Source organism: Musca autumnalis, unplaced genomic scaffold (genome assembly GCF_047663935.1).
Source record: "Musca autumnalis isolate F117 unplaced genomic scaffold, ASM4766393v1 scaffold_1, whole genome shotgun sequence".
In the NCBI taxonomy this organism is placed as follows: Eukaryota; Metazoa; Arthropoda; class Insecta; order Diptera; family Muscidae; genus Musca; species Musca autumnalis.
Genome location: NW_027411644.1, coordinates 198,121,522 through 198,138,348, shown reverse-complemented (window position 1 = coordinate 198,138,348; position 16,827 = coordinate 198,121,522). Strand labels below are relative to the sequence as shown.

The following is a 16,827-nucleotide window of genomic DNA, read 5'->3' as shown; positions in this document are numbered from 1 at the left end:
ACAATTTCTATAGCCATAGTCCAGCAGAAGAATCACAACTTAACGGTTAAAGACTTTATCAATGGTGTATTGCGTACCTTGACATTGGACACCGGTGCAACAAAGTCCATTATTAGACCGGATTTGGTGAAAGGGAAGGTATTGCCGTTAAATGGAGTCAAATTGCGGACGGCCACAGGCGAGACTACAACGGTGCATGGAAAGGCCTACCAAAGGCTGAGCATGGGTAGAAAATCTGTAAATTTCGATTTTATAGTGGCCGATATTGTGGACGAAGTTATACTTGGTGTAGACTTCATGATTGCCTTCGATATCAACCTGGACATAAAGCACCGCGTGATGACATGGTCCAATGTGGAAATACCGATAAGTGTGGGCTACAACGAGAAAAGCAAATACCGCCCGAAGGCAGAATCCAGCGAGATCGCTGTCGATATCCGTACGCTGAAGGTGGATGCCGCCGACAATTGGCCCGTAGGAAAGCGGAAAAATCCCGTAACGAGAGGGAAAAAGCGAAGATGTATGTCGAGGAAATGTCCATCGAAAAACGGGCATACAGCAAGGAAGGACAAGTCCGATGAAGAACAGGTGGTACTTAGGAGGCTGACCACGAGGAAAGAAGGTATAACGTCGCGATTCCAGGAAAGAAAGCAACATCGACCAGAAGAGCGAAAGTCCAAAGCAGATGACGTAGAGGGTACATCTAAATCGGTTGTCACCACTACGGAAAGAGAACTGCGTCTAGTCAAGAGGAACAGGCTTAAGCGGGAGGCAGTGTTACCAATGCCCATACCACCGAGAGGGAACTGTGCCTATTCGGGACGAACAGGCTTAAGCGGGAGGCAATGTTACGAATGTAACTGATAGGTTTAAGTTAGTTTAGTTTAATTTCCGTTAATTTAAAAATTTGAATTGTAACGTAAAGTTTTATTACGCAGTTACTTTATTTAAGCAACAACAATTATCATGTAGAATTATCTTCATTATTCTAGATGTTCTTTACCTTTCATTAATGTGCTTTTATTTTGTTTGCCATAGTCATGTAATTATTGTTTAGTTTGTCACTTCTTTTCTTACATTTATTTGTTGTTGTAATTACGTCATTGATCATCCCCCATGTATGTATGTGAGTATGGTTGTTCGCTTAGTGCGAATGTGCGTCTGTGTGTTCGTTGTACAGATTCGAGGTGTTGCCATATGCTCTAGATATTTCTCGAACAGAGAGACTTTGGGATATAAATGCAGGGGAACTGGCAATGACGAGTAGTTGTGTTTTAAGCGTTGAACTGAACAGATCGGTTAAAGAATTGCTGCGTGCTAACTAGAGACTTGCTGTGTGCTTTGTAATTAAAGTCGGCTCTGAATAAGTGTAATAAAGTAAATAAAGCATTGTAGAAACGTAATCTAAAACGAACCCTGTTGTATTTGGTACAAATCGTATCGGGGAATAAAACAACGTCTACACGGAGATTAGTTAAATCTAATTCCGTAACAATAAGATTCCGCAGTCTACATATGAGATGTCAATTTTGCTTCATATGAATGTTCTACACATAGTGTGACCAATATGAAAAATTGCATCTATCAAAATGATGTGGCAACTCATATGTAAATTTTTTAATTAGGGAGCTCTCCATTTGATTCGGCATTCTCGTATGTAAGTCCTGGTCCACACTAGAGTCAGATTCATTAAAAAATTTCGGAATATCTATCCTTTACCGACAGTATGACAGTATAATTATGTAAAATTTGTAACAGATAGTGCTTTTCGTCCTGATTCCAACGACGTATAACATTTTCTGGGGAAATGTAAGTTAGCACATCCCTGCCGAACTAACAAACAACATTGTTGCTTGCTTGGCTGTGTTGTGTGCTTGCTAGGCTACATTGATGGAGTCGTGTTACGTCTAGTGGCGTGATCATGGTGTCAGCACTTTTTGTCTTTTATAACTTAAGTAGTTTAAGTAGAATAAGTTTTTGGATTTCAATAAAGAAACATTTTTTTTAAGCTCACCAAAAGACGAAGAAGTCTTTTATTGTTAACTGGCGCCCAACCGGGTTCAACCCTACAAATATGAAGATCTAAAAAAAGAGATCTATCAGTTTAAATCAGTCCTACGAATATAAAGATCTAAAAAAAGAGATCTATCATCTTAAATTTAAATTTTGCTGAAAAAGGAAGCTTTACTTAAAACTTGCTGGATTAAGAGGCCTCGCTTAAAATTTGCTGAAAAATCTAAGGATCTACTCTTTTTAAATAACGTAATACTTACTGAAAGTAATATTTACTGGAAGGAAGCCTTACTTAAAACTTGCTGGATTAAGAGACCCCGCTTAAAACTTGCTGAAAAATATAAGGATTTACTCTTTTTAAACAACATAAAGTCATGTAAGTGTGTCACTCATTGAATTTCAAAATTGTGTCCAAAACTGGTGGTATTAAGAACTTAATATTTAAGAAAAAACAAAGTGTAGTGCGTGCTTAAAACATTTTTATCTTTGTGCCAAAAAAAAAAAAAAACAAACACAGTGATTTAGATCTAGTTATAGTCGTAACAATTTTTTGTTTGAAAAGACAATATGAACAGTGAAGAAATGACTGCATTAATAGAATCCGCTGTACGTACAGCGATTCTGGCATATAATAGGAATGATGAAAAAAAGTTAAGGTCTGAAACCTCAAAAAAAATTCAGCCAAGAAAACCGTCTGATAGTGGTTGGAACTATAAACAACAAAACTATCATAAACAGAAAAATCCACATTACGAAAATGGTGGTGATGCTAATTTACAAGCTAGAGATCAAATAGAGGACATGGACTTGGACCCAACTTCGTCTAAATTCAGACAACCGACCAATTATGGTAACGGTAAAACTTCTCACAGACAACCATTTAAGCGTCAAGCTGGGTCTGGCCGGAGTACGGGCCCAAAATTTCAAAAAGTGAATAATATGATTCCAGAATCCCATTCAGGAGAAGAGCAGGCGGGACACTATTGTGACATAGCTCAATCCGAATGTGGAGACATAAACGATGAAGTAAATGAAGACCGTGACTATGTAAATTTTTTTAGAGGCAGGTCCCTACTACCGTTCATAAGGCGGACGATAGCAGGGAAACCAATACGCCTTTTAATTGACACTGGTGCTTCAAAAAATTATATAAAACCTCTCAATGAACTGAAGCATATAATTCCCGTAAGTACTCCTTTTTCAGTTCACTCTGTCAACGGACAAACTCCTATTAAACAAAAATGTTTTGTAAATTTATTCGGCATGAACTCTACATTCTTCATTTTGCCAACTCTAACAACATTTGATGGAATTGTGGGCTTAGACCTATTAAAGAAAATCAATGCAAACATTGATTTAAAAAAAGGATTTATCCTACATAATTCTGGCTCTGAACTTATTGAATTTTTTGAATGTAAAGATGTTAATTTTATAGACGTCGATAAAATTGATGTGCCTTTCGCAATTAAGGCGGATTTTCAGAAAATGTTAAAAAAACGAATAAAGGTTTTTGCTGATCCTAAAGAAGCACTACCTTATAATACAAATATCGTTGCTACCATTAACATGGAGAACGAAGAACCTATTTATTCTAAACTATATCCATACCCAATGGGTGTATCTGAATTCGTAAATTCAGAAATAAAAAAATTGTTGGCAGATGGTATAATTCGACCTTCAAGGTCACCATTTAATAGCCCAGTATGGGTAGTCGACAAAAAAGGTGTCGATAATCTAGGCAACCGAAACAAACGTCTCGTTATAGATTTTCGGAAGCTTAATGCCAAAACAATTAGTGATAAATATCCCGTTCCGAACGTAACAATGATATTATCAAATTTAGGTAAAGCAAAGTACTTTACCACTTTAGATCTGAAATCCGGGTTTCATCAAATTGAACTCGCGGAAAGAGATAGGGAAAAAACGGCATTTTCTGTAAATAACGGAAAGTACGAGTTTTGCCGTCTCCCATTTGGACTAAAGAATGCTCCTAGTATGTTTCAAAGAGCGATAGATGACATACTAAGAGATGAAATAGGCAAAACATGTTACGTTTATGTTGATGACGTTATTGTTTTTTCAGAAACCAAAGAGGATCATGTAAAACATATCGACTGTGTTCTTAGGAAACTGCTCGATGCAAACATGAGAGTCTCTGTCGAAAAATCAAATTTTTTTAAATCTGAAGTTGAATACCTTGGCTTTGTCGTATCCAAAGAAGGTATAAAAACCGCACCATCAAAGATAAGTGCAATACAAAATTTCCCAGAACCAACGACGTTGTTCGCACTAAGATCGTTTCTTGGGTTAGCAAATTATTACAGATGTTTTATCAAGGACTTTGCCAAAATTGCAAAACCTTTAACTGATATTTTAAAAGGAGAAAACGGTAAAATTCCTGCAACCAAATCCAAAAAGGTTGTAGTCAATCTTAACGCCTTCCAACTGGATGCATTTCACAAACTGAAAAATATTCTATCTTCGGAGGACGTCATGTTGATGTACCCTGACTATAAAAAACCGTTCGACCTTACCACTGATGCATCAGCACATGGTTTAGGTGCTGTCCTATCCCAAGAGGGAAGACCAATCACTATGATTTCTAGAGCATTGTCGGATAAAGAGTTGCATTTCGCAACAAACGAAAGGGAGCTTTTAGGAATAGTCTGGGCTCTTAAAACATTAAGACATTACCTCTATGGTGTGAAGACTCTTAACATCTTCACTGACCATCAACCTTTGACATATGCAGTTTCGGATCGTAATCCGAATGCAAAAATTAAGCGCTGGAAAGCTTTCATCGATGAACATAATGCAAACTTGTATTATAAGTCAGGAAAAGAAAATCAAGTTGCAGATGCGCTATCAAGGCAACTTGTCCATGCGTTGGAGAACGATAATTCGTCAGACATGGCAACAGTCCATAGTGAAGAGTCATTCACTTACACTATGGAAAGCTCAGACAAACCGGTCAATTGTTTTCGCAACCAAATCATTCTGGAAGAGTCGGAATTTCCCACCACTCGAAATTTTATACTTTTCGGAAACAAAACGAGACATATTGTACAATATAGAGATAAAAACGAAATATTGGCCAAAATTGTTGATGCAGTCAACACTGAAGTTGTCAATGCTATTCATTGCGGCCTACCTGTGTTGGCCCACATTCAACACGATTTGATTAGGATGTTTCCTTCAACGAAGTTCCGATTTTGTAGTAAATTTGTCTCTGACATTTTCAACCAATGCGACCAGAGAGAAATTGTCGTAAGTGAACACAATAGAGCTCATCGGGCAGCCCAAGAGAATGTTAAGCAAATCCTTTCAGACTACTATTTCCCCAAAATGGTGAAAATAGCGAATGAGGTTGTTGCCAACTGCAAGACATGTTCAAAAGCAAAATACAATCGGCATCCAGAAAAACACGTTATAGGAGAAACAAAGGTTCCTTCTTATTCCGGTGAAATTCTACATATTGATATTTATTCAACTGATAAAAACCATTTCTTAACTTGTGTGGATAAATTCTCAAAATTCGCTGTGGTACAGCCAATAGCGTCCAGAACGATTCTAGACGTAAAAGAACCAATTCTCCAATTAATGAATATTTTTCCAAATACCAAAGTTGTCTACTGTGATAATGAGAGGTCCTTTAACTCTGAGACTATCAGATCAATTCTGAAAAACAGGTTTAATGTAGATATTGTCAACTCACCTCCTCTACACAGCACCTCAAATGGGCAGGTAGAGAGATTTCATAGCACTCTTGCCGAAATCGCAAGATGCTTGAAAATAGAAAGGAAGATCGAGGATACCGTCGAACTCATCTTACAATCAACTATAGAATACAACCGAACAATTCATTCTGTCACGAATGAAAGACCTATTGATACGATACATTCTGCACCCTCTGAGGTAAAACAAAAGATTAAAGAGCGAATCTCTAACGCGCAAAACAGGCAGTTACATTACTTTAATAAAAGTCGTCATGACAAAGTTTACAATGTGGGGGATAAAGTCTTTGTTAGGAATAATCGTAGACTTGGAAATAAAATGACACCACTTTATGAAGAAGCTACTGTCGAAGCAGATTTGGGGACAACTGTCCTAATAAAGGGGAGGGTGGTCCATAAGGACAACCTCAGATAAATTTTAGTTTATATTGATAAAATGTTTTTTTCTGCTTTTGTTTTTTACCTAGGTTGTTACTACAATTTCTTTTCATACTAACGTTGACTCGTGCAAAGATTATTGACTATTCACACTCCGATTATGTCCCAATTTTGGATGGGAAAGCCATCGTTTGGAATGACTATGGGTATCTAAGGCATACAACTAACTTAACAACGTACTTTGAGATACAACGTGAAACTAAAAATGCAATTAGCATATTTCCTCAGACTCATGTAAAAAAGATATTAGAATCCGATTTATTGCATATTGATACTCTTTTAACAACCCTCACCATACATCATCGGCATGCAAGAAGCATTAATTTGATAGGCAAAGCACTTAAGATCATTGCGGGTACACCAGATGCAGATGATTGGGAAGAAGCAAAATTAATCGAAAAACAACTTGTAGACTCCAACAATAGACAGATAGAAATAAATACAAAAATACAAATTGAAATCGAGAAATTAACAAACGCTGTAAACACGATTCTAAGGACTCGTAGAAAGGAACAAATTGATACCGTAAATCTATTTGAAATTTTAATGGCCAGAAATCGGATGATAGTTATGGAACTACAAAATATAATTTTATCCGTAACTTTAGCTAAAGTAAATATTGTAAATCCAACAGTTTTGGACCAGGACGATTTAAAATTATTTATAAAAAATCAGAGCAATGAGCAACACACAGATTACACCATATCAGAACTAATGTCTTTGTCTAAAGTAAAAGTAATATCAAATGAATATTGTTTGTATTTTATCATTAAATATCCTATTCCAATAAGAACATGTCAGAAAATTTCTTTATTCCCAGTACCTCACGATAATAAAATTATCCAATTCGCTGACAACAACACTGTAGTAGACTGCGAAGGCAAGACGTATTCAGCAACAAATTGCAAGCAAACAATATCTTCAACCTATTGTCAACTTATGCCAAGCGAAACCTGCGCTCAACAACTCATATCGGGTGAATCAGCACACTGTAATACGCAAAGCAATAATCTTGATAAAGTGGCAGAAATCGACGATGGAATTATCATTGTCAATGACGCTATTGCAGAAGTGAAAGAAGCAACCGAAAATGTAAGAAACATAAACGGCACATTCCTCATAACCTTTGAAAAAAATGTGACTGTCAATGGTACACTATTCGTTAATAGAAACAACATTGATATGCGGAAACCAGGAACACCATCATTCCCCTCAATTATTATAAACAACCACAGTGAAATTTTAAGTTTGTCATCTATCCATCAGATGAACTTGCAAAACTTACAATATATTGGCGACCTTGAAAAAGATGCAAGAATGCGACCAATTTTAGTTGGCGGTGTTGTTTTTATGAGTATCGGAATACTCCATTTCATATTGTGCCTCGTCAAACGTAGGACAAAGATAAGAGAACAACAAAGATTTAAATCTGCCGTAGCAATGGCTATAAAGAAGACCGAGGACGGCCTCCACTTAAGTGAGGGGGTAGTTAGCACATCCCTGCCGAACTAACAAACAACATTGTTGCTTGCTTGGCTGTGTTGTGTGCTTGCTAGGCTACATTGATGGAGTCGTGTTACGTCTAGTGGCGTGATCATGGTGTCAGCACTTTTTGTCTTTTATAACTTAAGTAGTTTAAGTAGAATAAGTTTTTGGATTTCAATAAAGAAACAGTTTTTTTAAGCTCACCAAAAGACGAAGAAGTCTTTTATTGTTAACTTGTATACTTCCCGAGATATGGGCTTCTGAAGTTCCAAAAATACCCTTGTTTAATGGCCGGCTACTTAGATTATAAATTAAAAGAAAAGTGAGTTCCCGTTCCCGAGATTTGCACCTGTCCATTGGAGAAAGTCTTTAAATCAGGGCCGAAGGCCGGCTATTAAGATGAACTCACGATTTGTTTAAAAAAAAATTTTGAACTGTCGGTAAAGGAAATTTGTCCCAAAATTTCATAATACTACTATTACGGAAAAAGCATGGTATAAGTAAAGAGGTAGATTTAAATGAAAAAATCTATAGAACCCTTATTTTTCCTGAATTCCTAAAACTTCAAAATAAAAGCAACAAGTGGGTTTGTTTACAATGCATTTTTTGAGCATTTTATAAAAATCGATAAAAATGAATGAAGTGTTAAGTTTTCTCCACATAATCGAGTTGTGAATATGATAAAATGATTGTTTCAATGCAAATCTCACCAATTTCTTCCATACAAATGGTCTAAAAACAATTTTAAAAATCATTGAATTCGATTGTTTTTAAAATTGTTTGGCATATTATTCAAACACCACACACACACATACACATTTTGTGTATTTTCTTTTGAAGTTTTAGGAATACTGGAATGAAAAAATTTAAATTGACATAAAGCTTTGGCTAACCTTTCTTATTAAACCATGGGAAAAAGTACGAAAAAGTGGAGTTACGTGCAAAAATTTTTAATTTGTAAAGAAGCTCGTGCTCGTTTATCACAGAGCCCATTGTGCGGACTTGTCTGTTGGTTGGCAATACCACAATAGTTTGACAGCTGTTCTGTACCCAAACAAAACTGGGCAGGCAGGCGTGAATTTTATTAGCAAAGCAAATCGCGACATTTTTTTGGCAATTTTCATAAATAGAATTAATATTGTAATATTGAAAGAAAGAATAAAATTGCTGATAAAATTGCAATGTTGGTGTGATTAATACAACGAAAAATTTAGTGCAGCACTTAATATTTTTGATAACAACAATGATAAGGGTGGCGAATACTTGCGGTTGATTTTGACAATAAATCATTTAATTGTTTGTTGGTCGATTAGGTCGATTAAAGAATTGTACAATAACAATCTTCAACGGAAATTGAAGTGACTTTTTCTCAAAGTTATTCACAAGCCGAACGATTTTCACAACAATTATTTTCTTGTAAGGAAAAGCGACCCAACAGAATGAGCTCATACAAGGTAAGAAAGAAGAAGGGAATAAAACATTTGTAGCCCATCATAAATGTATGTGGGGTATGTAAGTATGTGTGTATGAATCTGTGAATGAACAAAATATGTTCCATATGTTAACTATATTAACAAAAAAAAAAAAGAAATTTCGATTCATTCTATAGATTATTTAGACCGGTCTTTCTTCCGCCGTTTGCTTACCTCATGCCATATAGAATTTATGCCTTTGGGAGGGTTTATAAATACATATGTATGTTTGTATGCATATCAATGAAGAATTTCGAATGTTATCTTTTGCAAACAAAGAATGTAGAGCAGGCAGGTTGTTGATGAACTCTTGTGTTCCGATCCCCGTATAAGAAGAACTAATTAGAACCTTGTTGATAACAACAACAATTAGCAGCAATGTCACAAAAGATCTGTATCAACAACTAGCTAGCAGAAAATGTAAAGAAAGTTGCAAGAAGATAAAAAGATACATACATATGTATGTATTTCCTAGTGTGTCTACTAAAAGAGAAAAGGGAAGCATTAGCCAGAACATCATGAGAAAACTGCACAAGACAATCGATGTTATTACAAATCAAAAGTATACCATGCAGGTACTGCCGTGGAGGTATCCAAGATGTCATTTTTTTTTATGACAGCAGATTGTCGATAATGATACCTAGGAATAAGGCAACAGCCTGTTTTCTAAGCAATAAATGACCGAGAGGTACCGATTCCCAAAGCAATGTTGTTAAAGTAAGACATTTCCGAAATGTAAATGCCAACATCGCGAAGTATGGACTTTAGTGATGTATGGAAACGTTAGCGCTGCGCACGTATACCATGATTATTCTATCTGCAATTTCCACTAGTAGTTCTAAGGCTTTTAGCACTGCAAAAACTTCTGACTTAAAAATACTGCAATTGTCGTTAAGTTTGTACGAGAACCTGATGTTCTTCACAATATACACCAGCTTCCGTACCTTCTTCCATCTTCGACCCATCGGTGAAGATTGTTATGCTATTAGGAAGTATGCTGACCTGCGCCCACGCACTCCTATTAGAAATTATTATCTCAAAGTCGAGGATGTTGAGAGTACTTACAAGAGTAGAGTTCACTTAGGCCCTCTTGGGACACTCCTCCGTGTTCCTCTTCCATCTTGTTTCAAGTATTCTTATTTTAATTATTTCGAACCTATTGGAAATTTTTTATGTAATATTACTAATAACATTTTCATTTTTTTCTTTCGCAGTCCGCCGTCCGCCTGCTAAAATGCTTTTGTGGCTGTCAAGATATGACCGTGGAAGAAGTCCAGCGAATATACTATCTAACGCTACAAGCAACACTCATTGATCGTCAAGCAGCAAAGCTATTTAAAAGCTACTTGGAAAAAAATCGTCGTGGTGATAAATCGCTGGCCGAACAATATTTTGAAGCCTATGAATTATGTGGAGAATATATGAAGCCTCATGTTGGTGTTATAACGCTCGATGAATTAGATGAATTAGTTGATCTAGGATTACCAAGAGAACTGGAAATAGAACTGAATGAGCAAATTAAAACCGGTGATAATGATAAAATTACACGTTGCCTGTTTCGCATACAGGGGACACTAAGAAATGCAATCGAAGAGAGTGAGGAATATAAAGGCTATAAAGATGCTATTTTAGAAAAATTAAATCGAGCATGAAAGTAGGATCGTCTCACAACTACTGGGTGCTGATACTCAGGAACAGTGTGTTTTTTACCACAAGTGCTTTCACCAAAATGACAATGAACTTTTTTATATACATACATATAAATGGAAAAATTATTACTGCCCGCTCCAACAACAATGCACCAACAATGGACTATTGCACCAAACGATCAATGTCATCACAAACATAAGAGCTTTTTTTTACATTTCATAAAAGATATACATACAAATAAGTTTTTACTATTATATCCCTCCAATTGATTGGTATTATGTTTATAACATAATTTATTTTTGTATATATACGAAAAATTCTTGATATTTTATTTCAATATCAGACTTTAAATTCCTTATAAATCGAAACTGTAGTTACTTAATTAGACAGCTTTTTATTTTAATATTTTCTTCAGTTCTTCCGGTAAGAACTTTATATACACCTCAGTGTACTTTTATTTAGCTTTATCAGTTATTAAGTAGATTTTTTTGTAAATTTATATAAGAATAATAAAATGTATTTTAATATATGAAAAATAATGTTTTATTGTGAGAAAGATATTTAAGGAGCTTCTCTGAAATTTTTTAACTTTCAGAGCTGTGAACTTTATAAAGATTTCAGATTTTTAAAGAATATTTGGATTTGGTGGATTTTTAAAGTATAATTTTTCGACAATCTTCAGAGCAATAAACGTGGATTTTTAAAGAATAATTTTTCGACAATCTTCAGAGCAATAAACGTGGATTTTTAAAGAATAATTTTTCGACAATCTTCAGAGCAATAAACGTGGATTTTTAAAGAATAATTTTTCGACAATCTTCAGAGCAATAAACGTGGATTTTTAAAGAATAATTTTTCGACAATCTTCAGAGCAATAAACGTGGATTTTTAAAGAATAATTTTTCAACAATCTTCAGAGCAATAAACGTGGATTTTCAAAGAATAATTTTTCGACAATCTTCAGAGCAATAAACGTGGATTTTTAAAGAATATTTTTTCGACAACCTTCAGAGCAATAAACGTGGATTTTTCAAGAATAATTTTTCGACAATCTTCAGAGCAATAAACGTGGATTTTTAAAAAATAATTTTTCGACAATCACCAGAGCAATAAACATGGATTTTTAAAGAATAATTTTTCGACAATCTTCAGAGCAATAAACGTGGATTTTTAAAGAATAATTTTTTGACAATCTTCAGAGCAATAAACGTGGATTTTTAAAGAATAATTTTTCCACAACCTTCAGGGCAATATACCTGGATTTTTAAAGAATAATTTTTCCACAACCTTCTGAGCAATATACGTGGATTTTTAAAGAATAATTTTTCCACAACCTTCAGAGCAATAAACGTGGATTTTTAAAGAATAATTTTTCCACAACCTTCAGAGCAATAAACGTGGATTTTTAAAGAATAATTTTTCCACAACCTTCAGAGCAATAAACGTGGATTTTTAAAGAATAATTTTTCCACAACCTTCAGAGCAATAAACGTGGATTTTTAAAGAATAATTTTTCGACAATCTTCAGGGCAATAAACGTGGATTTTTAAAGAATAATTTTTCGACAATCTTCAGAGCAATAAACGTGGATTTTTAAAGAATAATTTTTCGACAATCTTCAGAGCAATAAACGTGGATTTTTAAAGAATAATTTTTCGACAATCTTCAGAGCAATAAACGTGGATTTTTAAAGAATAATTTTTCCACAACCTTCAGAGCAATAAACGTGGATTTTTAAAGAATAATTTTTCGACAATCTTCAGAGCAATAAACGTGGATTTTTAAAGAATAATTTTTCCACAACCTTCAGAGCAATAAACGTGGATTTTAAAAGAATAATTTTTCCACATCCTTCAGAGCAATATACGTGGATTTTTAAAGAATAATTTTTCCACAACCTTCAGAGCAATAAACGTGGATTTTTAAAGAATAATTTTTCCACAACCTTCAGAGCAATAAACGTGGATTTTTAAAGAATAATTTTTCGACAATCTTCAGAGCAATAAACGTGGATTTTTAAAGAATAATTTTTCGACAATCTTCAGAGCAATAAACGTGGATTTTTAAAGAATAATTTTTCGACAATCTTCAGAGCAATAAAAGTGGATTTTTAAAGAATAATTTTTCGACAATCCTCAGAGCAATAAACGTGGATTTTTAAAGAATAATTTTTCGACAATCGTCAGAGCAATAAACGTGGATTTTTAAAGAATAATTTTTCGACAATCTTCAGAGCAATAAACGTGGATTTTTAAAGAATAATTTTTCGACAATCTTCAGAGCAATAAACGTGGATTTTTAAAGAATAATTTTTCGACAATCTTCAGAGCAATATACGTGGATTTTTAAAGAATAATTTTTCCACAACCTTCAGAGCAATAAACGTGGATTTTTAAAGAATAATTTTTCGACAATCTTCAGAGCAATAAACGTGGATTTTTAAAGAATAATTTTTCGACAATCGTCAGAGCAATAAACGTGGATTTTTAAAGAATAATTTTTCGACAATCTTCAGAGCAATAAACGTGGATTTTTAAAGAATAATTTTTCGAAAACCTTCAGAGCAATAAACGTGCATTTTTAAAGAATAATTTTTCGACAATCTTCAGAGCAATAAACGTGGATTTTTAAAGAATAATTTTTCGACAATCTTCAGAGCAATATACGTGGATTTTTAAAGAATAATTTTTCCACAACCTTCAGAGCAATATACGTGGATTTTTAAAGAATAATTTTTCCACAACCTTCAGAGCAATAAACGTGGATTTTTAAAGAATAATTTTTCGACAATCTTCAGAGCAATAAACGTGGATTTTTAAAGAATAATTTTTCGACAATCTTCAGAGCAATAAACGTGGATTTTTAAAGAATAATTTTTCGACAATCTTCAGAGCAATAAACGTGGATTTTTAAAGAATAATTTTTCGACAATCTTCAGAGCAATAAACGTGGATTTTTAAAGAATAATTTTTCGACAATCTTCAGAGCAATAAACGTGGATTTTTAAAGAATAATTTTTCGACAATCTTCAGAGCAATAAACGTGGATTTTTAAAGAATAATTTTTCGACAATCTTTAGAGCAATAAACGTGGATTTTTAAAGAATAATTTTTCGACAATCTTCAGAGCAATAAACGTGGATTTTTAAAGAATAATTTTTCGACAATCTTCAGAGCAATAAACGTGGATTTTTAAAGAATAATTTTTCGACAATCTTCAGAGCAATATACGTGGATTTTTTAAGAATACTTTGCGACAACCTTTAGACCAATAAACGTGGATTTTTAAAGAATAATTTTTCGACAATCTTCAGAGCAATAAATGTGAATTTTTAAAAAATAATTTTTCGACTATCTTCAGAGCAATAAACGTGAATTTTTTAAAGAATATTTTTTCGACAATCTTCAGAGCAATAAACGTGGATTTTTAAAGAATAATTTTTCGACAATCTTCAGAGCAATAAACGTGGATTTTTAAAGAATAGTTTTTCGAAAACCTTCAGAACAATAAACGTGGATTTTTAAAAAATAATTTTTCCACAACCTTCAGAGCAATATACGTGGATTTTTAAAGAATAATTTTTCCACAACCTTCAGAGCAATATACGTGGATTTTTAAAGAATAATTTTTCCACAACCTTCAGAGCAATATACGTGGATTTTTTAAGAATACTTTGCGACAACCTTTAGACCAATAAACGTGGATTTTTAAAGAATAATTTTTCGACAGTCTTCAGAGCAATAAACGTGAATTTTTAAAGAATAATTTTTCGACTATCTTCAGAGCAATAAACGTGAATTTTTTAAAGAATAATTTTTCGACAATCTTCAGGGCAATAAACGTGCCGATTTTATCATCCTGAAGTTATATGTAGAGCTTGACATCGACATCTTTCCCAAAATGTTAAAAACTAAAGCACACTTTTAAATACTACAGTTGTTGTTACTTTATTAAATATATTTTATTACGTGACACATCATAATGATAAACATTAAAAGCAATAATTATTTGTGTGAGTACGTACGTAATATTGTTTTGCATAAATACACATTGATATATTAAAACTAAAAAAATATATATACGTTTCTATATACTAACAAAATACATATATCTATTAATTAAAAAAGCAAAGAGAAAAAAACTTGAGAGGGTCACAAAATGAAAACATCTACACAACATTTTCTTTCAGTTAGCAATGTATACATTTGCCACATAGTTGTCTTACTGCAGAACTATTACGCTTACTGTCTATTAGCCATTTTCTGGAAAGGTCTTCCAGAAGGTAGCAACCAATTTTAAGATTTCTTCCATGAATAAAACATTTCCATGGGTTTGTTCACTTTCCAGAATTTCTCATTGACTTGATGTAGAGTCTGATTACCATTTAATATTACCAATTGAGAGGGTTGTGGAGCAATATAAATACACAAATTTAGCATACGATATTGCTCGGGTAGTTCTGAACCCAAATCGAGAGTCATACGCAAAGCCAAGTATTTGCTTAAATGATCAACTGTGGCATTTGCTGTGGTCTTAATGTAGCGTATACAATTTTCTTTCAGTGCCTTCATCAATGGATTATCGCCAGCCATTTCTGTGGGATGGGGTTTGAAGACCAACTCGATTTCATCGTTAATACCCAACTCCCCATTACCTTCACCTTCTGTGTCAATATTGGAATCTCCCTCAGTACGACAATCCATTTGTGAATCCGATTCCGATTCTTCAGATCTTTCGGAAGTCAAAACAGACATTGCTCTTTTGGGCTTGGAACTACTGGAATTCGAGGGAACTGGGGAGGGAGTAGAACGAACAGATGGTGGATTAGAACCACCATCATCCATGCGAGATGTAGAAGTGCTGGCAGCTTGATTAACCATGCCTGTAGATGATGTTGGAACAACGTTACCACTGCCTGTAGTTGTTGGAGTAGTCGAATGTGTTGGAGGTGGTGGTGTGGCGGCCCGTGTAACATTTGTTGGACCTGTGGAATTTTCTCGATTGCTATCACTTTCATTGCCATTTGTGTTGCTTTCATTCGAAACATTGTGGGCATGTGAAGAGTTGTGATTGGCACCATTTGCCTGGGAACCTCGTCCACCACCACTGCCCTTGGTACGGAAACGTTGAGGTCGATTTTGACTTTGCAATTTGATGCCCTCATTAATGGAATTAACCAACGCCTGCTGTGACTGTGTTTGATTGAACTTAGCCATCACTTTCTCTTGTATAGCCTCATACTCCTCACGACTGGGATAGATTTTCGATATTAATAAATCAAAATTGGGATCTGGCCGTAAAGAACGTTTTGACACCAACTTCTTACGGCATGTTGGACACTCTTTATTACCCGAACGCAATGCTGTGATAATACAATCTTGACAAAAACGATGCAAACACTCCTTGGTGGTCATTGTCTTCTTGAGCATATCCAAACAAATGGGACACATCAGTTCACTGTGTAAACTTCTTGGTGAAACGGCAATCTCCGTGTTGTCTGTGATTATTTCCTGGGGTTTGCGTTGCAATTCGTACAACGACAAATCCCAGGTTTTGTTCTGAGCTGGTTCCAACGAAGCCATTCTCGAGATGCACTGCTTAGAGCACAGAACTACCTTCGAATATGAGAAAAATTAAATTCCCTAAATTATAGTTTGATTGTTTCCAAATCCCAAATCAATATTCCGAAGAACACCGCACTTTTTATTTTTCTTCGTGTCGTTCTTTGTTGTCAATCAGTTTGCCCACTTGCTTTTTGCTTTACTTTTGACGTTGATGTCGTTGGCCATCTTGGATTTGTAAAGCCGAACTAATTTAAAAACGTTCCGAAAAATTAGAATCAACAACACAAGAGGGAAACCATGACAAAAATTAAAAACAAAGCAAAATTACCGATTGGCTCTCTTGTTTACGAATGAGGTGAAGCATAATAGCCGATTGTTTACGAATGAGACATAATAGGAAAAGGCAAACTGGTGGTCGCTGGTCTGGTCTGATGAGGGCACAGCTAATGGCTATATTACACCATATGTTTT

General features: G+C 34.6%; 2 protein-coding genes across 2 annotated transcripts; one reads left to right on the top strand and one right to left on the bottom strand.

Annotated features, from left to right (window-relative positions):
• The first annotated feature begins 8,776 nt into the window (after nucleotides 1-8,776).
• Nucleotides 8,777-11,328, top strand: LOC141391036 (uncharacterized). Its single transcript, XM_073963955.1, has 3 exons — nucleotides 8,777-8,857; nucleotides 9,057-9,124; nucleotides 10,357-11,328. Exons 2-3 carry the CDS (start codon nucleotides 9,110-9,112, stop codon nucleotides 10,792-10,794), a joined length of 453 nt encoding a protein of 150 aa, XP_073820056.1. The 5' UTR covers nucleotides 8,777-8,857; nucleotides 9,057-9,109; the 3' UTR covers nucleotides 10,795-11,328.
• A 3,385-nt stretch (nucleotides 11,329-14,713) lies between these two features.
• Nucleotides 14,714-16,597, bottom strand: Sce (E3 ubiquitin-protein ligase Sce). The gene has a single exon (XM_073959780.1). The coding sequence runs from the start codon at nucleotides 16,372-16,374 to the stop codon at nucleotides 15,088-15,090; it is 1,287 nt and encodes a 428-aa protein (XP_073815881.1). The 5' UTR covers nucleotides 16,375-16,597; the 3' UTR covers nucleotides 14,714-15,087.
• Nucleotides 16,598-16,827: the final 230 nt, after the last annotated feature.